At 39.0% G+C, this 25814-nt stretch overlaps 1 protein-coding gene across 1 annotated transcript in view; it reads right to left on the reverse strand.

Annotated features, from left to right (window-relative positions):
* The window catches only part of LOC126273800 (amyloid protein-binding protein 2), a 117629-nt gene that overhangs the window by 47082 nt on the left and 44733 nt on the right, over positions 1-25814 (reverse strand). Inside the window, exons 5-6 of the mRNA XM_049977060.1 lie at positions 25041-25209; positions 17202-17465 (exon numbers count right to left, since the gene is read on the reverse strand). Coding sequence (XP_049833017.1) covers positions 17202-17465; positions 25041-25209 — 433 coding nt within the window. The remainder of the gene's footprint in view (positions 1-17201; positions 17466-25040; positions 25210-25814) is intronic.

The following is a 25814-nucleotide window of genomic DNA, read 5'->3' on the forward strand; positions in this document are numbered from 1 at the left end:
GTGTCCACGGTGAGAGGTAATGACTGAAACCTAGTATTCTGGGCACTCTCTTGACATTGTAGATCTCTGCACTGCCCTTTTATACACTGTGTATGTAACACTTCCACCATCAGTATATGTGCATATTGCTGTCCCATGACTTTTGTCTCCTCAGTGTACACAGGTTGTCCAGGAGGAATGGTCACAATATTTAGGGCTATGTCATGAATGATCATTTGAAGCAAAAAAGCCTAACAGTGGCTCTATAATGAATAGCTTAAGAGCTATGAGAATTACTTCATCTTCAATATTGTGAAACATGTCTTCTCTTATATTGCAACCTTTTTGCTTTCCATATTTAGGGATGAGGTATTATGGATCAAAACAAAAAAATTGTCTAGTAAACATGGGTTCTAAAATGCATACTGTAAGCACTATGACAACTTGTTCAGTAGAAGAGATGTGTTTCACAATAACTCAAAGGTGTGCACAATAGGACTTATTTATTGGGCATTTTTTTCTTGTTTTGGTCCATACCACAAGCTCTCCAAATATGGAAAGCATAGAGCTTGCAGTAGAAGAGATTTGTTTCACAGTAACAAAGATGGAAGTGCTCATAGCTATTGAGAGATGCATTTTAGAGCCCATGTTTACTAGACTTTTCTGCTCTGGATGATCATCCCTCTCACACCCATGAATACTGACATTTCCTCATGGGACATGCTTTAGAGTGACTTTAACTTAAAATGTCATGTGATTATGAAAACAGGATAGTGTGGAATAGCAACTTTCAGTCACTGCTTGAAACATATTACTCTTCACATTTTACTGCCACTGAGAAAGCATACACAATAACTGAATATTGTGCCAGACTATTTTTCAAAATATTGACATGCAGTAGACTTTCAACTATCTAGCTTGTGGCTATTAAGTGTCTGTACTACCCAGTATACCATAATAATATAATAATGCCATAATATCATAATAATATTTATCTGGGATAAAATGAGGATAAATTAATTGTACATGCAGTGCATTTCCAAAGTAAAGCAAGCAAGCAAGCAGGCACTGGCTACTATGCTTAGTGGTCTTTTAAAATGCTTTTTGCATCTTTTGAGCTTCTACCATACTGGGAGTCACAATTCGAACATACATATGTATTGTTAATATTGAATACGTTACTGAAACTACTTCTTCAACAAACAATACTAAGAAACCCTCGTTCAGCACTCACAAAGAGCAATTAACATACGTAGACAGCAGCTCTGTTGTTTCTTCAGTTGTGTATAAGAGGTTCAAAGTGTGCTTGTTTTTGAATTGTGTTATGTGGTCCTTTGTGTTTTATTTAAAGAGTCTAAAATGGGTGAAAAATGGGGGAAAAAACATGTAATAACTATGGATCAGAAATTACATGCTGTAATGCAGCTGGATTCTGTGGTAGCAGTCATGCCTGTTGCTTTGGTGTTAAGGGTATCATAAAGTATGGTTGGAGACTGGAAGAAAAATTGAGCAGAAATTGAAAAGTCGTGTGCTTTCACAAGAAAAGGTTTGCCTGTTACTGGGCTGATAAGGCAGAAAAAAGCATCACAATTTCAGTAGCAAATAGGAGGAGGAGATTCACAATTTACTGCCAGTGATGGATGGTTGGATTGGTGGAAAAAATGATCCTGTATTCACCAGTTTATCATTAGTGGAGAGGATTGTTTAAGGACTATCTTTTAGAGTTAACTGTCAAGAAGGGGATTTTTGGCAAATATTGTACAGTTGTGATAAGAGTGGTTTAAATTATAAGATTCTCCCTTCAAAAATGCTTGTTTCAAAACAAGAAGCTGCGGCACCCACATATCAGGAAAGTAAGGAAAGAGTTATCACATTGGCTTGCTGTAATGCAACCACAAATTTGGGCTTACATTAATAGGAAAATCATAGAAACCTAGAACTTTCAAAATCTGTAAAGTCACTGCTCCTAAATTACATTCATCAAAAGAAAGCATGGATGAATTGAGAAATCCTTAAAACCTAGTTCCAAAATGAATTCATACCAGCTGCAGAGAAGTATTTGAAAGACAACATAACCAAGAGAAGCTGTGTTGCTTCTTGATACCACGTCTTCGTATCCTGTCAATGATGGTCTTACAGATGAAGATATCAAAGTGTTATTTTTACCACCAAATGTGACTGCTCTTTGTCAGCCAATGAACCAGAGCAGTCTTGGAATGTTAAAGAAGTACTATCACTGCTGTGTTTTCAGTTCGTTCATATCAGTGACATATAATAACGAAGTCTACGTAACAAATTCTGAAAAGGATTGACTTGCTAGATGACACATCATTTGGCCGAAGCATGGGAAGAGATTCCGAACATATCATCACCCTTACAGTCTTCGAAAATTCTTTTAGATGAAGAAGGTGGACATTTGAATTTTGAATCCGTGTGTGTCAAAGTCAAAGAAGAAAACGATACTGTTTCGTTGCTCAAAAATGTACCAGCAGACAGTGAGGATGCTGATGCAGAGGATGTCACAGAATGGATGGCAAATGATGAATCTGATGAACTAAATGACAGCCATATTGTGTAAATGGTGAGACAGGGAAAGTAACACAAGAGGCGGCAGCTAACTTATATGACGATTGAGGCTGCATTGCAATACATAATGAGCACAAGCAATCAACACCAGTTGATATCATCTGCTTATGTAAGTGGAGGGATATTACAGCACAGAACAGGGCTAAAGGAAGGAAACAGTCATCCATTGAAGACTTTTTTTTACATTTCAAACCTTTAAGTTTCATCTTTTTTTGTTAGGTCTGGCTTTTCACATGTGTGTAATCATACATTCATAATTTACAATGCAGACTGTTTTATGTTTACTGTAATAATGTTTGAAAGGTGCAGTATCTATAAAACAAACACTTATAACTACCATGTACTACATTATGATATAAAAAAAATGGATGTTTTGAATGGTACACCTAGCCTTAAATGAGAATTTGTAGAACTCCAGCCCATCTGGCTTTTTTCCCATCTGGCTTGAACTTCCGCCGCATTGGGCCGGATTGTCAAGGCTCTGCTGTACCATTAAATAGAAATGTGACCTTATAAATGTTCAGACGTTAAATTTATTATGCCAAGATCACAACCAATCTGTGGATGTTTATTATATATGGTGGTGGTCTTGACATGATAAATTAATGTCTATGTTGGCCTGAAAAACAGGGACATTCTTTGTGTGATCTGACACTATTTACACATCATGAAGGTGAAACTTAAAATACATTCTGAAACACAAGAGAAAAGGCATTTGATGACTTCAGAGAGAGAACTAATGCATCTACAATTTTTTAGCTTTAACTATCTCATTTTTTATTATATTCTACTCCGAGTCAGCCTCATGTTCCTGCTTAGCCAAGACATAATGATGCAATAAAATTTTAAATACCCCATACAGTCGTTATTTTTCATTTCTTAGTAGGACTTTGCGTAGTACAGCAGTTCAGGTCTCCCCCATCGTTCCCCTACACTCTGTCAAGAAGCATGGGACTTCATTTCCATTTTCCAGTACGATATCCAGTTTTGGTGAATTACACTTACGATGTAATCAGCCACTACTTGTGCAGATATCAGTGATCCAGTGTTGTCTTTTCCCAAAGCAGCATGATAGTGTCACCCTGAATGAGAAACTCAGTATGAAATCAGGCACTGAGAATTCTTGTCTCAAACTGAGTATGTAGCTGTTAATATGCTGATGATGTCATAATATTCAAAAACTCCAAATGATGGAAGCTCCAGGCAGGAATATCAACAATGTAGGAAAAGACAGATTGCCACTTACTGTAAAGAAGACATGTTAAGTTGCAGACAGACACAATCAAAACACACTTACATATATCCTTTGGCCACAGCCTTCATCAGTACTAGACACACACACACACACACACACACACACACACACACACACACACACACACACACCATTCATACACATAAGCAACCACACCTCAAGCACATATGACCACTAACACCAGCATCTTGGGTCAGAATGCAGCATCACGTGGAATGCAAGCATCAATCTGGAGGGGGTGTAAAAGAGGAAGGGATAGTAGTGTAGGGGTGGAGAGAGGTACTAGAATGCCAACAGGTACGGCATCAGGAGATTGTGGAGAAGGGAGGTGGGGGAAAAAAGGAGCAAAAATGGAGAGGAGTGGAGAAAGAGGTGCGAATGTGTTGGCAGAGGGCAGCAAATAAACAGATTGGATGATGAGAATTGGAAGGACATTATACGAGAGAGGGATGGAAACTGTTGGGTGGAAGGTGCGCAGTCAGTACGCCACTGTAGGCAGAGGCCAGGATAATTACAGGAGAGGAGAATGTGTTGTTAGGGTAACACCCATCTGTGCAGATTGAACCCGAATCTGACCAGGGGTTTTGTACAGTGAGGGCCATTACTGAATGGATTTGGTAGTATAAAAATTTTTCACTTGATGTTCATCAGTACCATTTTTATTTTGTACTCGATGTTTGTCAGTGCCTTCTGCCTGGCAGCCAGTTGCAGCGTATCAGTCATGTTGATCAAAACCAGACAGAACCACTTTGAAACTCATATGTCGAACCACCAGCAGCTAAACTAACATGTTGCTGATGAGGTGACGCTACCAAACTGCATGTCTACAACTTGGCTGGAAACAATGATGTGGGGGTGGAGCCGCGGCCTGCCGCCAGGAGTGGATACGCCGTCCGCTCTCTTCTGCTGGCAGCTTCCAATTCGACCAGACGCTCTCCTCTCCTGCTCCCTTGGGCAGCAGCCCATTCAGTTTCGGGGGCTTCTCTGGGCCTGCCTTTCCTTTTTAAGGGCATTAAACATCCATGCATTTAAAATATGTTCAATTTTTCTCCTCAACGGGTGCCCACTGCTTTCCCTTCCTCGCCAATCCTGACACATTAACAGTTTGGTGTTCTGCAAGACTAGCAAAATCTCCTCTGAAGACCCATAAAAGGGTTGTCACAGGTTGGTGCCATGCGAGTGTCCATTGCCACGCAGTAGATTTGTTTGTATACCTTCCCTGCAAAAGTTGAAGTAGTTCTGGGTTAGGATAAAGTTAGTAAGGTGTATGAGGAATGAGGGAGTGGGTTTGTGTCTGAAGGACTATGAGACTGGACTCAGGGCCAGGACACCCTATCTTCGTACCTTTAGAACCTCAACACCTTGTCTGCCATCCACTTCATGTGGTCCTCCTCAACCCAGCGTGCCACCTTCCTAGATGTTGACCTCCTCCTCTCTGATGGCTTCGCCTGCACCTCTGTCCACATTAAACCCACCAACCAGAAACAGAAGCTGCATTTTGACAGATGTCATCCCTTTAATACCAAAAAAATCCCTCCCACATAGCCTGGCCACCCGGCAATGGCTTATCTACAGTGACAAAAAACTCCCATGTTCAGTAGACTGAGGGTCTCACCAAGGCCTTCACAGACAGGCACTATGCCCCAGACTTAATCTGCAAATAGATCTCCTGTGACATTTTTTCTCACAGATCCAACTCTTCCACCACCCCCATGAACCAGCCACAAAAGAGTGTCCCCTTCATCACCAAGCACCACCCTTGACTGGAACAACAGAACCACCCTAGGGCTTTAATTACCTAGTCATCATACCCTGAAATGAGAGACATCCTACCCAAGATCCTTTACATCCCTCCTACAGTTGTGTTCCGTCGCCAAGCTAATCTCGACAACATCCCAGTCCATCACTATGCCACTCCCAATTCCAACCCCTTGACACAAGGGTCATATTCCTATGGAAGGCCCAGGTGCTAGACCTGCCCAATCCACCCACCCAGCACTTCCTATTCAGTCCTGTGAAAGGTTTATCCTACCCTATCAGGGGTCGAGCCACTTGTGAAAGCAGCCCTGTCATTTACCAACTCTTCTGCAATCATCACACAGGTTTTTATATTGGTATGACCACAACCAGCTGTCCACCAAGATGAATGCCCACTGCCAAACTGTGGCCAAGAGCAAAGTAAACCACCCTGTGGCACAACACACAGCTGAACATAACATGCTTAATTTCCATGGCTGCTTCACTGCCCGAGCCATATGGATCCTTCCCTCCACCACCAGCTTTTCTAACTGTTTAGATGGGCATTATCCTTACAACACGTTCTCCGCTCCTGTAAATTTCCCGGCCTCAGGCTATGACAGCATACTGTCCCCACATCCTCCACCCAACAGTTTCCATCCCTCTGTCCTATCATACCTATTGGGATTCCCATTTCCCACCCTGTTTATTTGCCGCCCTCTGCAAATGCATCTGTCCGTCTTTCCCTGCTCCTCTCCTTTTTTTGATCCTCATCTCTCTGCCCCACGAGCTCTTGAAGCTGCGCCTGTTGGTATTCTAATTCCTGCACACTCCATTAACAGTGTTCACCTCTCTCCCCACCCATACACTACCATACCTTCCCCTTTTCCACCCCCTCCAGACTGCTGCTTGTATCCCACATGATAGCTGCATTCCAAATCGAGATGCTGGAGTTGGCGGTCATGTGTGCATGAGGTGTGCTTGCTTATGTGTATGAATGGTGTGTGTATCTCTCTTTTACTAAGCAAGGCTGTGGCTGAAGGTATTATGTAAGTGTTTTTTAATTGTGTCTGCCTGCAACTTAATGTGTCTTCTTTACAGTAAGTAGCAATATGTGTTTTCCTACTTTGTTATTTAGAAAATCCTAATCAATGACAGAAATCTCAAGTAAGTTAGTGGTGAGTGAGGGGAAGCATTTGTTACTGATTAATCCAGTCTTCTTCAGTTACAAATTATCACAAAGCTGTCCCAATTGTGAATGAACAATGCCACAACTGTCTCACAATGTTAACTTCCAGACTGGTCTAGTTGGAAACCAACACACATGACTTTTTTCTGAAATATTGTAGTGTTTTTCATATTCTGATACATTTCCATTCCTTCACCTGAAATACTGGGCTTCAAAACAGAATAAGTCACAAGTTTCCCACTCAGATACATCACTAAGTGACATGTTTGTCCTCTGCACAACTGATGGGGCTTACTGACTAATATTACTTTAAATGATGGGCTGCAGTCCACGTGAAAACTGTGTCCTTCCGTGGAAGAGAAGGTGGAGTGAATGTCAGTGGTCCTGCTCTAAAGAACAACATCAAACGTATCTTCTCAGAAATGTAACACAAGTGTTTTAACCTTCTTTAGCACAATGATATGGGGCTTGTCAGCAATTTTCATTACACCCAGACACTATTAATGAATTGCTGTGGTAACTAAACATTATATGGTGCCATAAGATGTGTAGAAATGGTCTCAAGTTACCCACAGCCTTGTTGTTTTTCAGATATGATCCAGTTGTGCCGTAACATTATTAGGATCATATATTGTCATTTAACACGTATTTCACTATTCTATCTACAGCTACCTGAAATTATGTTTCTTTCTAAGATTTTTGAAAGGCAGGAGCTGTTGTGAATAATACAGTCTGCAGTACATCCGGCTAGTGCCTTGTAGGGACACAGGTGGTGTGTGTGTGTGTGTGTGTGTGTGTGTGTGTGTGTGTGTGTGTGTGTGTGTGTGTGTGTGTGTGTGTGGAGTGACACCCGATCACTAGTGCAAAGTAACAATAATGACTTTATTAACTCAAAAATTTACCTATACACGTTACACATATTCAAAAATAGCCACCAAAACTGTTGGCACATTTATCCCATTGTGACACTAGCTGGTCGATTCCATCTTTGAAGAAGCTAGTAGGCTGCTGTCAGACCTAGATTTTTCTAGTTTTGCTATTTGGGGAGCAAAATAATTGATGATGGTAAAAGTAGAGAGGATATAAAATGTAGACTGGCAATGACAAGGGAAGTGTTTCTGAAGAAGAAAAATTTGTTAGCGTTGAGTACAGGTTTAAGTGTCAGGAAGTCGTCGTTTCTGAAAGTATTTGTATGAAGCATAGTCATGTATGGAAGTGAAACAGGGGATGATATATAGTTTTTACAAGAAGAGAATAAAGCTTTCGAAATGTGGTGATACAGAAGAATGCTGAAGATTAGATGGGTAGCTCACATAACTAATGAGGAGGTATTGAATAGAACTGGGGAGAAGAGGAGTTTGTGGCAAAACTTGACTAGAAGAAGGGATCGGTTGGTAGGACATGTTCTGAGGCTTCAAGGAATCACCAAGTTAGTACTGGAGGGCAGTGTGAAGGGTAAAAATTGTAGAGGGAGACCAAGAGATGAGTACACTAAGCAGATTCAGAAGGATGTAGGCTGCAGTACATACTGGGAGATGAGGCAGCTAGCACAGGATAGAGTAGCATGGAGAGCTGCATCAAACCAGTATCAGGACTGAAGACCACCACCACCACCACCACCAACACCAGGCTTCTTACTGTCTACATTTTGATAATACAAGGAAAAAAAAGAAATGGTTTACATTAATTTTTATCTTCACTACCTTTATTGCTTACTAAGCCTGTCGTCTGTGGTATCACTATTTTTAATCGTCACCATCATGCTAATAGTTGTGAAATTTATATTTTCACTGTTACAAACATACGCTCTTCTAAACATGTTGTGATATTTGAGGTTGTGGTTACAGTGGAACCTGAGAATGCAGCTGTTTTTTCCCCAATGCATATCGGATTTTGCTTCTATACTGACATGAGAATGTTACAATGTTTCTTGTTTCTAAACGTATTGTCTGCCCACCACTCTCACATTGGCTGTGCAGAACCATCAGTTGACACACCCCCTTTCATTCTCATTGTATCTCACAGTGAGCATCAACAATATTATTACGGGAAAAACGTAGTACACCACTGGCCCCTATCTAGGCTTTACTGTGTCCTGCAGAAATGTAGACTATTGTTCTGTATCTGTCCAATTTTAAAGTCACTTCAAAAGGATTCAGGCAGCATTATGTACTCTGTTGCCTGTTCACTACTTCCCACCCCACGCCCATCCTAGTTCTCAGCCAAGCTGGTATCACTGTCGTCCCCCAACCCCCACCCCCCCAACTCTTAATCTTCCATAATACTGTGCTGAGGAACTGTGAAACATGGACTGGAATATCTTCTACGGTGCAAGTCATATATAACAACACCAACTAATATATAAATGTTTTTAGATATATTTTTTCCACGTGGAATGTTTCCCTCTGTTATAGAAATAAAAGATAGCAATCACAAGTCAGTAACATTCTCAACATCTGTTGGCATTTTCTCCACAATGGGTCTTGCCACTGTAATTTATTCTCACGTTAACAATTATAGTCACTTTAACATGATTTATTTTATTTTTATTTTTAGCCACTTATTCCCGGATAATTTTTGCTTGTCACCATCTTCTTTTAAAGCTCATTAAAAGGTGGTAATATTTTTACCCAGCATTCAATATGTGAAAAGCGATCAAATTTCTTATGTGTAACCCACTTGCTAAATCATTACAGTAGCTCATAATCATATAAAATATTGAGTTGCATTCAGAATCAAGTAATGTTTTTTGAAGGGCAACTTTTTCACCTTTCAATATTAACTTGACAAGCACCATAAATGTTTTTTACATGGTAGCCACAAATGGATGAGAACTTTTATTGCAAACCTGTTCAAATAAAACATGAATTTGTAAGATAAAAGCATTAAAAAATTTTGACAACAATTTTGGGAAAGCAGCGATTTTGTAATCTATATAAAATCAGTAAATAAATACTCTTCATTGCAATGTTTATTTTATTAAAATGGCCGATTTTGGCCTAGATTAAAGCCATCTTCAGAGAGCACCATCAGCTGGAGTTGACGATGCATAGAACAGTTAGCTGACCTTAGTCAACAGCTTCAGCGACTGAGGTCAAATGACTGTTCTACGCATTGTCAACTTCGGCTGATGGTGCTGCCTGAAGATGGCCTAAAACATCGCGATCGAGACTGTTTTTTTTTTTTTCACTGATTTCATAAAAGCATTAAGTTCTATGTCATTCTGTGTTTCATAAAATTGTCAAATTTTACGTCGAGCAATGGATTGCTGTGGTGGCTAGTTCATAGTTTCTTGGGTATCCCTTGCATTAACACCACACAAGTCATGTCACACTACTGTTCGAGCAAGATCAATATTGTATCGAGCACTTCAGCGTATCAGGAAATCCCAAACCTGCTCAAACACGAGTATCATCTGTACTACCTCCCCTTCCAACTTCTTCAGATTAAATCTGCAAGCAACCTTAATAGGCCAAGCTTCGTAAGTACATGTAAGACAACAGCAACATGAAATCTATTAAATAATGTAAAAACATTGACCTGAGCAGCAATTGCTTAAAACGTAAATATAAGATGACCCTATAGTTTTCGAATGATGAATTTGGGAAGAAACCTCTTCTTATAAGCAGGCAAAAATGGTACTAACAAGACCCTCTGATAAACAGTTGGCATCACTAAACCTCTCTTTTGTTGTAAATCCAAAAATTATTCCGACATACAATTTCTTCGAACAAGTATAGTGAGTCCTCTGTATTGACATGAGTCATATTTATAAATTTATGTATTTGTCTGTGATGTCAAAAACCATTTCCAATGTAGGAACATTTGTATAAATGTTCATAATATCAAACACAAATCTTCTGAAATTGGAGCTTAACTTATTTTACTAATCACAACACTTTCTTATTTTGCATTTTATTCTCCTTCAGTTTTGATGATTACAAGGCAATGCTGAAATCAACTGAAGAATTAATATTTTCAACACAGCTGAGAGGTGACCCTTGAAATAAGATATTGTTTCTGAAATTCATGCAAGCTGCAGAGCACAATAATTAAAATATGCTTTTGGGATGTCCTTGTTTAGACAGCAGCATGCTTTCCTTTTCATAAGTTGTAAATTTCTATCCCACAACAGAAAGTTAATAGAGAAAGAGAAGCAGACCAATCTGTCAATTATGGTTAAAGGAAAGTTGAAAGAACTGTTCAGACAGTTAAGTAGATAATTTTCATGGAAGATTAATTGTGGGCATATGTGGGTGTGGTAACAGGGATTTACATATGATGAGCAATCATAAAGTATTAACCATCACCTTGAAAAAACAGAAGCTGCAAATTGAAACTTGGTTATGACATTCTTCACCATGATAGATGACTTGGTAGAGATCTTCGCTGCAGAACTCTGCATTTTTGCTGTATATGAAATCCTCTATGTAAAAATTCTTTCTCGAAATGCCAGCCCCAGATGGTTTCTCCACCCAAGGAGAGAGGAACAAGTTACAGGTTGCTATGTCAGGAGAATACAGTGGTGAGGAAAAATTGATAGCTCAAAGAAGCAGCACGTGTTACTGTTTCATGCACAGAAGAGCCGAGGGATTCTCATGGAGCAGAAACACCACCTACGACAGTTTCCCGTGATGCTACATCTTGACAGCTTCCCACAAACATGACAAGAAATGTCAGTAGCATACTCTGTGATAGCTGGTCCCTTATGAGCTTAATCTGTTGACACAAGACTGCAGTTAAAAAAAAAAAAAAATTGCCCAAAGACAGTTGCCTCGTGACCTTTTTCATATTTGGTGAATCCATATGTTTTTAAAGCTTCTTTGTCTCGGTACTTATCCATGGTGATCAGGAAATCACCTGACAATTGCAAAAATTTCTGGCGTTCCTCAGTTCAGCGGGTTTTTTAATAGGGTGTGATATATTGTGAAACTCAACATGATATCAAGAACTGATCCACGATTGATTTTCACTTTTTCCACTATTGCCACGATTGTGATGCGCTGTCCTATTTAAGGACATAAGTCTCCACTTGCTTTCCCAAACTAAGTTTTTGTTTGACCACAATGGTAACATCTGCATCACCTAACCACTGTGTCTTATGATGGTGCACTCTCTCCCACCAACTAGGCATTGATTGTTGCACCATTGCTCCCTTCTAAATGCAGTAAACAAGTTCCCATATGATAGTCCACTTTTTCAATGGGTGGCACTATTTTGTTTTGGCTCTTCTAACAGCATGCTATGGTATTGCGGCACAGCAATTCAGTGTGCACCACAACTCAAGACATGTACCAGAGAGATAGAAAGAGAGAAAAATGGTCTTTTGCAATGTGAGGATTTAAACTACACTTTTCATGTGCTGTTGCAAATGTGGAGAGGGCACACTTGCCATGGTTTTAGTAAATGAATGTATGCAGTCCAACATCTATTTTGCTCTCTTCATTTCACTGCAAAAATTTACTGTGGCCCTACCTAATCAAAACATATCAACCTGCTCTGTACCACATTTTACATGAATGTGTGAAAATCAATGAAGCCTTTATTACTTAAAATGCTTGACTCGTGTACCAGGTAGAACAGAAAGATCTTATATTTGGACAATACTACAACAATGTCATAACTTTAGAGTGGTGTGTTGAGTACTAAGCAGGAACCTCTTAAATATAGTGCTCTTTCCCATCTCTTTAATGTGTGCACAGCACACCGTCAAAAAACTGTGATGAGAGAAAGTCTTATACTATATATAGGGTGAACCCGAACTTCACAGACAAAATCTGAAAGTTTGTTCAGGGACATTTTGCGAGTTTTTGTTAAAAGGTACCTGTGGTCTCCAATGGTTCATTAAAGAAAAAAATGTAATCACAATTTATTCCCATTGTTACACCAATTATCTTTGCTTCTGTGAAAGTACTTCCAATACAGTGAAAAAAAAAGCTCTAAATGCAATAAATAGTCACTAAAGAAGACACGATTACACTATATTGCATTTTAAAACTTTTGGAACAATGTTTTATGACTGTAAGGTGATATTTACAGTGTTTTTCATTCTGGTTTCCAATCTGATTCTGTTTTTTTTTCTGTATAACATCAGATTTTAGTACAAATTACATACAAAGTTTTAGCTGAAATCAAATTTTTTTCTAACAAGGACTTTTTGTAAGTGCATTAAAAATAAATTCTTTTGTAACCTCGTAAAGGTCACCACATGCTGCGTTACAGAAGAAAAAGGCATAAATGCTAACAACTATTACAGAAACATAACACATGTACAACAATTTAATTTTTCTTCACTGACTTCACTGCATCAAGTTTTTCCAACATTGGGTGAAACTTCTCTTCCTTGATTGCCTCACTTCACCAATGCCATATCTCTCTAGCATAAAACAGTAGTCTGCTGTCATATTTGCATTTCACCTTTCTTTCCCATCTCTTTAATGTCCAGGTGGAACTGTTTTCCTTGTCCTTCACTGACAATGCCAAGCTTTGCTGGGGGAAAATCATTTTCATCTTTAAAACCATCTATTGGAAGCTTTAAAATCTTTGTTGCCATGTAAATCAAAGTGAAAATTTTCAGCTTAGGATTTAATAATTGGCCCAATAAGTGGCACATCTTCACTTCTCTTTATCAAAAGCCACCTATTGTCTATTTCACTATCTTATCTGGTTTAGTCCTTTTTCTGTCCATTCCAATGTCACTTTCGACTGTGTTTACGGAACTTCTAAGATTATTCTCTTATTTCACCCATCCCCTGCCTGTTTCTTCCAGTACAGCACAATCACATGTAAACTTGCTTTAGTTTCACGATTATTCACATAGTCAATAGCTTCTAGTTAAATCAAACAATGGAAACCCCAGGTATGAATATCCACAATGTAGGAAAAGACAGATTGCTATTTACCATAAAGAAGATGCATAAAGTTGCAGCTGGCATGATTAAAAGATAATTACTTATACCTTTCAGCCACACCCTTCGTCAGTAAGCAAGCACACCTCACACACGAGTTGGCTGGTTGGTTGGTTGGTTGCTTGTTTGCTTGTGCCTACATTGTTGATGTTATTTGATAGTTGACACTTCACGTGCTGAATCTGGTTTCCTCGAAGCAAAGCGCTCAATATCACGCCCAAACCATTTGCTGTTGCCAAACTGCCACAACAAATGGTCAGTGCACTTCCAATTCCTTACCGCCACTCTTTCTTTTTGTGTCTGGATCCCGAATCCTGGATCTGGCACTTTTGTTTCATATTTCAATGCATTTGAGCGCGCGCACACGCGCGCACGCACGCACGCACGCACGCACACAAATGACACTGACAATGTATACGCATTTCATACACAGCACAGAACAAACATTACTGGAGCCTTCTGCACTAGATGTGATTCAGCATCACATATACAGTTACCATAATCACAGAGATCGGCTTACATCAGAAAAGTTTCGCTCAACATTACATGAAGCCAAATTTTTTAGAAGACCACAATTATCACTGATACTGGGGTACCAGAGCCATAAATGTAAAAACTTTACACCGTACAGTGTCATAGTGTAGTTTTTAGCATATTAACCTGTCATGAACAAGGTCACTGGTTCGAAACTCACAAAATAAAGCAAAAATTTTTTCACTTTTTCAATGTAATCATACAACTTTCATTATTATTTATATTTAGTTAGTTGATTTAAATGTAATTTTCTTGATTTCTAATACTTTGGCATGTAATTTTCATTCTTGTACCAACTTTTTATTTTCTCTTATTTTTCATACTATTATTCTTCTTTCATATGGAATCTGCCTGTATAGACTATAAATTACAACCAAGTACCAACCAGGACTGCTCATCAGTTGGTAATGTGGCAGCTTGTGCAGTTAGTGTAAGTATTTAGTGCTCCAACTGAATTTTTTCTATCTTGCTTGTGGAGTTCAGCTATAATCGCTGTGAACAAAGCAGCCATGATTTTAATTCTGCTAAAGATTGCTGACTGCCGTTTTCTAAAACACACTGCATATTGCAAGTTGTGGTTAGCTTTCGATATGAATTTAAATTCAGGAGTACAAAAAGTGTCGTCTGCTGAAATTAAGTCACTGGTCACTTAAAATTAGCTGTCAACACAGAACATCTCACATTTCCGACATACTTCAAGACCATTACCAGAGACAGACAATATGGGAAGTTACATTGAAACACTGACTACCACAGTTAAAAATGGATAATAATGAACCTATAAAAACACTGTTTTGGGATACTAGCACTTCTCTTTTGCTGTAGATTCTAATTGCCACAGACACTTGCAATTTTAGCACGCGATGAGAATTTTCTGCAGAAGGGTGAAACAAATGGTAAAGGATGAGTCTGGGTTCTGGATAAATTTGGGAACATGTACAGCAATACTAACAGGTTGACGAAAGACAGCCTCACATTTAATTCTAGAATATTGTTCAAGTGTATTGGACCCTTATCAGATAGGACTAAGAAGGGATACTGAATGTACACAGAGAAGGGCAGCACAAATGGTCACAGGTTTGTTTAATCTGTGGGAGAGTGTCACAAAGATCCTGAAGGAACTGAAGTGAAAGACTCTTGAAGTTAGATGTAAACTATCCAAAGAATGTCTATTAACAACCAGCTTTAATTGATGATTCTAGGAATACACAATCCCCTATGTATTGCTCACATAGGGATCATGAGTATAAGATTACAGTAATTACTGCATGCACAAGGGCATTCCTAACAATCATTCTTCCCGCGCTCCATATGCGTGTGGAACATGAAGAAATCATAATAATTGGTACAGTGGAACATATACTCTGCCATGCACCTCACGGTGGTTTGCAGAGTATACATGTAGATGTAGATTTTATTTTGGGGGGGGGGGGGGGGGGGGATACCTTATAGCATGTTATACCAGAATCCGCAGTATATAGGGTTTATACTGCATTTTCAAATCTCCTCATGGCATACTGAATGTACAGTAAGTATTTAGCCAAACAAATTTCTATTATATAAAAGAACACCTTTCAAGCTATGTTTCAACGAGTCTGTAAACAACCTCTATGGACTCAAATCATAACTGATGTTAGAGAAATTCAATAAACACTAAATATCACAACAACAAAAAACCATGTGGTCTTATTCTTTAAAGAATTTTATTTATTCCTTTTCTCTGTTCCTTTACCAAGACAATGATACTATGTGTAGTAGATGATTTTTTGCTTTCAGTCTTGACCCAAGCAATATGGTGGTGTCTTGTCAATTCAACTCTTGAATTAATCATTTAATTTGTTTTGTATATATAACACTTGTGCAGAATCTTCTTCCAGCTTTTAAACACCACATTAATTTTCTGAGCTGCTGTCCTGTGCAAACCTTCAAGAATTGTAGGTGGAATTGGAACAGGGAGAGATTCACTATGTGTAACTGGTCGTGATACCAAAGAAATGTTTGGATATTTTATACACTTCTTATTTTTTGCATTGTGATCTTCAACATTAACCACAAAAAATAGCAATCATATATATAATTTTGCAGCCCCTTCCAGTCAGTAGGAACTGCAAAAGGCATTGATTTCCTCTTCCCATTTTTCAGTCTGTCCCTCAAAACACAACGGTACGTCTTGTGAGGTGCCTATCTTTTGTTGATCACCAACACTTACACCAAAATATGTGCAGTAGACATGTTTTTTACAAAACTATTAATGTCATATCTTTACTTAGCAATTATGTAGCTACCACAAAGTAACAGAATACATTTGAGTTATTTCAAACACTTGCAGGAATTCATTTCTAAGAAACTGAAAAACTACATTTAACAGCACAAACATAACCTCACAACACTATGGCATCTCAATAATGAAATCAAGGTTCTCACCTAACAGCCATATGGGTGTGACAAGTGCGGCCAACTACTCCACTTTACCAAACTAAAATTTCCCTTACTTGTAATAAAATTTCTCACTGTGGAACTTAGGTTTAAATGAAAAATGAGTTTACTTGATCTGTGAAAAAAGCTATACACAATAGTAAATAAATAATAACAGACCTGAAATCGGGAGAAAAAGCGTATTTAAGGAAGAGTGAAATTACATAAACATCAAAAATCACAATGCACAGCATTATAGGGAAACAGATGTCAGCCTCTAGATCTAACCAAGCCTGTATTAACCAATGTGTCTTCCTCCAAGGAAAAGAAAACATGAAAGTTTAGCTGATGAATTAATAATCCACTGAAAATATACATTCTACAAAAAGAGCATTTCAGTTGTTTTAAGCATATTTCCCACTCAACAATTATACGTCATTTCTTATCACTAACAAACAGAGATTCATGTTTGCTATAAAGTTTACTAAAAAGATGTAAATGGCGTCAGTCTAGTATCACTAATTCTGACACCCCCCCTCGGCGCAGATATGCTTTAAATATTTGACAACACAATGCATTTAAGTGCTTAACAACTTACCGTAAATACATCAACGCTTGGTCGAACAAGGTCAAAGTTCAGAAGAAAAAATGCGTAATCACTTAAAGCATCTGAGTATTTGGGATGTTTGACACCAAACACTTCCCTAGCAAGATAAACCGACTGACGAGAGAGAAGTCCTGCTTTCTTAAACTCTCGTTTCACAACACAAGATTTCGCAACCTGCCGCAGTACATCCACTATTACGTGAACGGGAACACCACATGCTGCCTGATGTAATGCGTCTATGCTCCACCGATATGCCTGGAATGAGAGTAAAGTTACATATATTTCTCAATCACTAAACTTCATTCGTTCTAACATATTTTAAATTTGTTATAGATTATATACAGAATCACAGATTTGCAACTACTATGAAAAACATTTACACATTTACATAATGTCAAAAAACACTCTAAAGGAAAACTGGAAAGTGTGTGGTATTTAGTATGGTCTGATGAGTCACAATTTTGCCTCTTTTCAAATGATGCAAGGTGGTAAGTGCACAGATGGCTCAATGAGGGGTTTAACCTGCACTATGTGGAAGGTGTAGTTCAAGCCAGACACGGTTCTGCGATGTTTTGGGGTGTTTTTCATACCATGACTGGGGGTGAATGTTTATTTCAGCATTGATGGTGACCAAGTGTTGTCCTAGATCTAGATCTTCATGGTGGGTGTGCTGTGGACACACTTGTTTTCCAAGATGACAACAACCTTGGTCACACGACTACACACATATGTTCTCAGTCTGATGAACAGCAAGTCACACTGTCACATCTTGACTGGTCCATTAAATCATATGATCTCTGTCCCATATAAAATGGGAGACTATCTGGAACAGTGGATGAAATGTAGCAATATCTCCCCAATCTGGTAGCTACATTTCACATAGTTATCAATGAGTGGCACTCTCTGGATATGACATACCTGAAGAAACATTTGGGCTCTCTTCCTTTGCAAATACAGGCTGTTATCAAGGCTACAGATGGTGTTACACAGCACCGGCAAGAGGTCTCTTAGGAAGACTACATTTCTTGTCCAGGGTGCTTATAAGTGGTAACTTACCTACAGTTTATGCATAGTCAGTCCTCCACAAGCATCGCAGGACTGAACTTCATAGTTTCAATGGCTGGGATCTCTTTTCTGTACAACTAATTTTGGTTAATTTCCAGTTAATGTGCATCATACTGTGGACACCACAAGACCTGAAGAAGATCCCAGCAGAAGGGTTGGAATGTCAATCACGTAGAACAGAAAAAATGTGTCCTAACAACCTAGAAGATTTTACCTTCTGTGATGAAGACTACAAAAGCTAGCAGACTTACTTTTACTTCAATGTTCTGCATTTCCTTTCGTCAGGGAATTAAGGCTTTGGCTCACCTTGAAAGCAGATAGCCATTAACATTAGGTTGCTTGTGAGGACAATAATAAAAATTACCATAAAGCAACATCTGATACAGAACTTTAGCTACGTGCATTTATAAACTTTAAAGAAGAGTGAAGACAGGCTAACATTTTCAGATGATTTAAGAAGGGTACCTAACAATTAGAAAAAAGTGAAAGTCATTCCCATTTTCAAGTGGGATCATGAGGGAGACATATTAAATTAAAGGTCTATATCACCAATGTCATCTGTAATAGAATTATGTAAAACATTTTATGCTCAGCATTATGACATCTCGTGAACCAAATATGGGCTTACTAAGTATCAGATCAGATTTGTGACTGGATACATGATTTCCTCGCATACAGAACTCAACAGATCATTTTTAATGGAACAACACTGACAAAAATAAAGATAATTGCAGCATTACTCCAAGCAAGCATTACTGGGCTATTACTATTTACAATTTATACTTGTGATCTGTTGGATAATGGTGGAGCCCTGTGAAGTTACTTGTGGAAAATACCATTTCTAAAGAAAGATTGTAAAGCCAGAAGACTGCACCAAAAAGCAGGAAGATCTGGAGAGGATCAACAATTCGAACAAAAACCGGTAGTTCATCCTGAAGGTAAATAAATATAATATATAATGAATACATGGAGAAGAGATACATTACTGTTTGTTTACACTACATATGTGAAATTGCTGAAAACAGTAACTACTGTAAAATATTTAGGAGTAATCACCCATAAAACAGTAACAATTTTAAAATATCTAGGTGTAACCAGCCATAAAGCTAAACTGGAATGACCACATAAAACAAAAAGTACGAAAAGCAGATACCAGACTGAGTTTCACTGAGTAAAATGTAATTCATTCACCAAAGAAGCAGCTTACAAAACATCTCATTCAACTGATGCTTGAGTATTGTTTTTTGTGCCTGGAATTCTTACTATATAGTTTTAATAGAAGAAATAGAGAATACCCAATAAAGGGCAGTGTGTTTCAATATGGGGTTGTTTACTCACATGAGAGCTTTAAGCATATGCTCAATAAACTACTGTGGTGGATTCTACTAGAGAAGCATTGAGCATCATGGAGAGCTTTATAGCTGAAAATTTGAGAGGATATGTTCCATCAAGAGCCAGGCAAAATATAGCTTCCTCATGATCACAATCAGGAAAATTAGAGAAATTGGATGCCATATGGAGTTTTAGCGACAATCCTCCTCACGCGCCAGCAATGAATGGAACAGTGCTATGAAAAGTATCCTCTGCCACACACCATAAAGTGGCTTGTGGAGTACAGAAGTAGATGTAGGCTGGATGAAGAAACAGTTAACAAGTGATGCTCTGTGGGTTAAGTGAAGACTGATCACATGTACCGCTTTCCACATCCAACATTTTTGAGTCACATGTGACCCACAGCTACTAGCATTATCTGTGATACATTCAAAGGCGACCTGTAATATGGGGTCTCCTGACATTTTTACTGACTATCCATACAGAAGAGTGACTTCTCTCAAGTGGCAGAGCACATAAAAGTTTTAACCACTGAGAGTCATTTATTCATCAATCAAATTCTGCAAATCCCATCAGAGCCATGAGGCATGCGGGATGTGTCAACAGACAGAAGCAGCCACTGGAGGCAACTTTTGGAAGAGACAGTCTACAATTTCACAAAAATAGTCCTTTAATATCCTAGTTTACATAGTCAAAGCATGCTGACCCACAAGGAGAAAGTTCTCAGGATTTAACACATCATTAACAATAAAAAAGTCTTCCAGACAAGAAACACAAACTTGAACTGAAAAAGGAAGGATGTGCCATGGACTGCCTTTTCAAAAACACTATCACACCATTTGCCTGAAATAATTCATGAAATCCATAGAAATGAGAGCACTGTATGTTTTAATCCCAGTCCTCCCAAGTGTTTGAGCCAGCAAGCTAACCACTGTGTCATCTCACTTGCTACTGATTTAAAGAGAATGCGTCAGCATATTACCAAGTAATCATGCTACTGAGGGGGACAAAGGAGAAAACAAAGAAGCACTTCATTTAGGAATGGGTGACATTTTTTTGTGGAGTGCACCTGAGTTTCATATAAAACCTTATTGCTGGGATAAACATGCTTGGATCCTCTTCAGCATCATCTTCAAAAGATGGTCAAGACATTGCTACTCAAGCTTGTTACACTCTTCACCAGCAGGCACCCCTCCCACCGCCCTCCCCCTGAGGTGACCCAGTGTTTCAGAAGGATTCTCGTAGCAATACACTGCAAGTTTCAAATAGTCCTATGCACACTCAATAGGACTCAGGTCGATAGGCACTGCAGGCCATTTCATTTGGTTGATTTCTTCCTCCTGGAACAAGGAGTACACAAGTGAGTGCAGTATACTCACTACTTTGAGTGGCAGATTGTCGAAATGTTGGCTGCAGAGATAGGAAAGTAAGTTGCAGGATCTGTTTCCCAATTACAGCACACCCTTAAATTACACTCAATAATGATGAGGTGTCCAACATCTGCAGATGTTACCACCCCAAAACAAGACAGAAAGTTAGTTGCAGGAATTGTTTCCCAATTACTGCACAATCCTCAAATTAACCTAGATAATAATGAGGCGTCCAACATCTGCAAACATCTGCAGAGGTTAAAATCCCAAAGCATGGCTTTTAACTCACCACCCTGCTGAACCAGTGAGGGTACATGCCTGAATTGTGCATTGGACCTAACTGCCTTTACACTTCTCTACAGCAACTATCAGCCACATATTCACTCATCTGTGAAGAGAATCTGTTGCCACTGATACAGGTTCCATTCCAAGAGTTTCCTTGCCCACCTTCTTCACATGGTACAATGTTGGTGGGCAGAGAGGTTGTTATCTTGTTCATAATGAATGCCTAGAAGTGAAATTAATCATGTGAAAAAATAAGACTGTATAGTAGTGTCCCTGCTAGTATGGCCTACCCAGCTGCCTCCGAAAGAGCACTGTGCATTCTCCTGGGGCTAGTGTTGTTGATTGTAGGAGTCCACTATGAGGTAGATCTCCAATGTTGTGTGTGTCACTATAGTTGCTGAATCTTCGAACAATGTCTAGTGTTGAGCCCCAATTCAATGTGAAACTTTCCATACTGATGACCTTTCTTACCCTAAGGTGACCATTCATGAATCGTCTAAGCTATCAATGACAGAGTTGCAGCGTCACAATGAAAAGCCTATACAAATGCTGTACCAAACTGTACTGACGATGCACATTTGATTTTGATAGACCATCCCGCCCCCCCTCCACCATTACACAAGTAACTGTACAGTATAATACAGTAAAATGTTGTCTTATTGTTTCACACAAAAGGGAGAATAAATGATAACCAAATTTACACAGACCATCTTGCAGTCTGAAGTGCTTGTCTTGGCATGGACAGTGCACCAGAGTACCTCAACATGATAATGTGAAAGGACGATGCTCAGGACCTACTGTCAGCTGGGCTAAGAATTTAAACCTGACATGGATATGCAATGCAGTAAATCTTATGTCAGAAATAAAAGTTTTCAGGCCAATAAGTAATGAAGAACAAAGAAACCAGGCAAATGACATTCCCAGCATTTTTAATAACTTTTCTGTGTTTTCACACATGTAATTGGTTCAAAATTATCATTAATATGTAGAGCGAACTTTTGCAATCATGACTCACAAGAGTTTTATTTAGGATTCTATGTGTGGAACTATTTGGGTAGCAATGACACAGAAACTGACTCTTAGCAGTAGTTGGTACTTTATGACATTTCGCAAATTGACTCCAGTCACTGGCAAGTAGTTATCCTAGTTTTCTAGACTTTTTGTCCTCGAGACTTCAATCATATCCACATTATACTAACAGGTCTGATTATACTACTGACCAAAACAACCACACCCTGTCTCCCCCCAATCAAAATACAGACAAAAGAAGTTGTTAACACGTTAATAGAAAAGACCTGCCCACCTTAAAAAGCTGAGTAAACTCCAAAAGTGGCAACAGACTAACACATGTCAACAAAGGCACTACTTTCTAGCAGTAATGAGGAATACTCTGAAGGTATGTTCAACTTCGTGATAAACCAGCCGCATTAAAAAACTGACAAGCTGGTATGCATGAAGAACAAGCATTTGGGCATCCATTACCAGCCACTGTCAAGGACAGTTGATGTGCATCTATTTGTTGCTTAATTTGCCAAAACCGTGTGACTAAACTATACTGGGGAGTTCGATTTACATATACCACAGATAAAATTTACAGTCAAAGATAAAGAGTTACAAGCACCATGTAAAGCACCAAGTATACAAAAACAGAGCTGTTCAAGGTGTTGCAAAATCGCATGATTAATTTTTAGGCAGTTTACTGTTGAAACTGGTGGCAGCTAGTATACTGCCAAACAGTGAAAACTGAAATTTCTCTGAGAGCGAAAACATGAACTGAGGATATTCTGGGAATTGCCTTGCTAGAGATCCTCATTCCAGTAGATCAAGTTGTCTCCTACGAGTCCCTGGGAAAGGTGTTAAAAAATCTTAATATCAGAAAATCCAGGATAGAATATCAACAATATTATGAAAATGATAGATTGCTACTTAACATGTAGTGGAGAGGTTCAGCTGTAGACAGACACAACAAAAAGACTGCTAGACAAGTAAGCTTTTGGCTAAGAGGCCTTCTTCTGAAGCAGGCCCCCCCACCCCTACACACACACACACACACACACACACACACACACACACACACACACACACACACAATCCTCAAGACAAACATGACCACTGTCTCTGGCTGCTGAGACTGCGAGCAACTGCACATGATGGAAGAAGCAATCTGGACAGGTTGGGGACAGGGGTACAGCAGGGTAAGAGTGGTTGACAGTAAAGTGCCACCTGCAGGGACCAACTGGGACAAAGTGAGGAGAGGGTATGGCAGCAGTGCGCAGTCGTGATTTTAGATGGAGAGCGGGGAGTGGTGCGAGCAGTGGAAAAGGAGACAAGTTAAATGATTGTGGGTGCACTGGTGTGCTGGTAGAATAGAAGGCTGCGTAGTCCTGGAGTGGGAACTGAGAAAGGGGTAGGTGGATGAAGGACAGTGATAACAAAGGTTGAGGTCAGAGAGTTACAGAAACATAGGATATATTGCAGGGACAGGTCACAACTGCACGATTCAGAAAAGCTGGCATTGGTAGGTAGGATCAAGATGGCAAAGGCTGCGAAGAAGTTACTGACATGAAGAACCTTGTGTGCACAATCAGCAACTGGGAGGTCCAGCTCTTTCTTGGCCAGTCTGTCAGTGGTCATTCATGCGTACAGACAGCTTCTTGATTGTCATGCCCACATAGAAAGCAGCACAGTGGTTTCGGCGTAGCTTGTAGATCACATGACTGCTTTCACAGGTAGCCCTGCCTTTTGACAGGATAGGTGATGCTTGTGACTGGACTGGAGTAGTTGGTGATGGGAGGATGTATGGGACAGGTCTTGTGTCTATGTCTATTACAGGGATATGAGCCATGAGAATTGGGAACAGAGGTGGAGTAGGGATGGACAAGGATACTGGGTAAGTTCAGTGGGATGTGGAATACCATTATGGGAGTGGTGGGAAGGATAGTGGGTAAGAAATTCTCTATTTCAGAGCATGACAAGAGGCAGTCGTCTATCATGCAACTTGCTTCTTCCACGGCTGTCTGATTCTGATGATGTATCAATAATCTGTGGGACAGCCCATGTTTCCCATGAAACAGTATTGGATAAATGATTCTTTTAAGATGTGTCTGTGATTGTTTTTAGAACATTGGGGTGCTCAATGAAAAACACCTGAACGCTGCATTCAAGACTTGGTGACAAAGCTGAAAACAAAGGGAACATTGAAAGGTCCCGAGTTCGAGTTTCGTCCCAAGTTCGAGTCTCGGTCCGGCACTCAGTTTTAATCTGCCAGGAAGTTTCAGTATCCGCTGCACAGTGAAAATCTCATTCTGGAAAGGGAACATTGTTAAATACGAACAGAACAGCACCTGCAATTAATGGAAGAATGCGTGGATGAGCTAAAGACGCGATTGTTGGCGTTACCCAATACTCTAGCAGCAAAGTTCATGAACACAAAGTGCTGTGTTGAACTTTACACCATTGAGAGTGGGGGTTCACTTCCAGCATCTCTTGTAATGTACGTTTATTTCTCAGCCGCAAAAATATGTTATGTATAAATTTGGTTTCATATCCTCTTTTATTACGATTTTTATAAATTTATTACACTTGTAACCACATATGTTAACGCAAATTAATAGGTTTAATTTTTAAGTGGTCTGGAATTTAAAGATGTAATTAATAAGGGAATATTAAGAAAATCTTGATTTAAATAAATGCATAAAGGTAAAAAAAATGAAATAACACCTTGCAAGGAGGGTGTAAAATTTAAAATACTACATTTACTTAGTTCTTCCATCATTACCTCAGCATATTCACTTCTTGAGAAATACAAGACAGAAAACTCCGTAAATAATCCTGCAAGATTTGTGGTGTTATCTGTCTTCCTTAGCTCTTGGACTAAACTGTAAGCAAGTTGAAACGTCTGCTCTGCACCATCAAAATTGTAAAAAGCCGCTTGCGTATGAAGTAATCTGAAAGAAAACGATATATTACTCACCAGACTATGCATACACAACTCCATTATTTGCAACAATATACTAATTTAATAATAAACAATTAAAATTAATCTCACATAACTGTACTTAAGTAACTTGCCTGTTATTAAAATTATCCAGTTAGTACACGACTGACCAGGAGATAAAACAGTCTGTGATTATAATCTCTAGCACCATTTCAGTAGAAAGGAAACCAGATCAAACCGTAAAACTGTTATTGTGAGTTTTATTTCTCATGGAAAAAAATAGCTGCACCTTCTATATGTAACAACACTGAAAATACTAATAAAATACTGGAGAAACATAGTTTTAATAGTACTACCATAAATCTGGAATTTTTCGGACACGTCCTCTTTTCAGCCCCAAAATTTGCGTCTGGGTGGAATTTTAAAATTTGTTAAAATGTCCAGAACATTGATATGTATTAGTTCAGAGATAAATTATGCAGCAAGTTTTCAGCACAGCATCCAACACTGGCAAAACTGAACAATACTAAAAGCAATTGTTTAAGCCTGCACACAACGTTATGGAACTGCTAGCAGTGTTATGGTCATTATTACATGTCTGCAAACTTCATGCTG

Source organism: Schistocerca gregaria, chromosome 1 (assembly GCF_023897955.1).
Source record: "Schistocerca gregaria isolate iqSchGreg1 chromosome 1, iqSchGreg1.2, whole genome shotgun sequence".
NCBI classification, from domain to species: domain Eukaryota; kingdom Metazoa; phylum Arthropoda; class Insecta; order Orthoptera; family Acrididae; genus Schistocerca; species Schistocerca gregaria.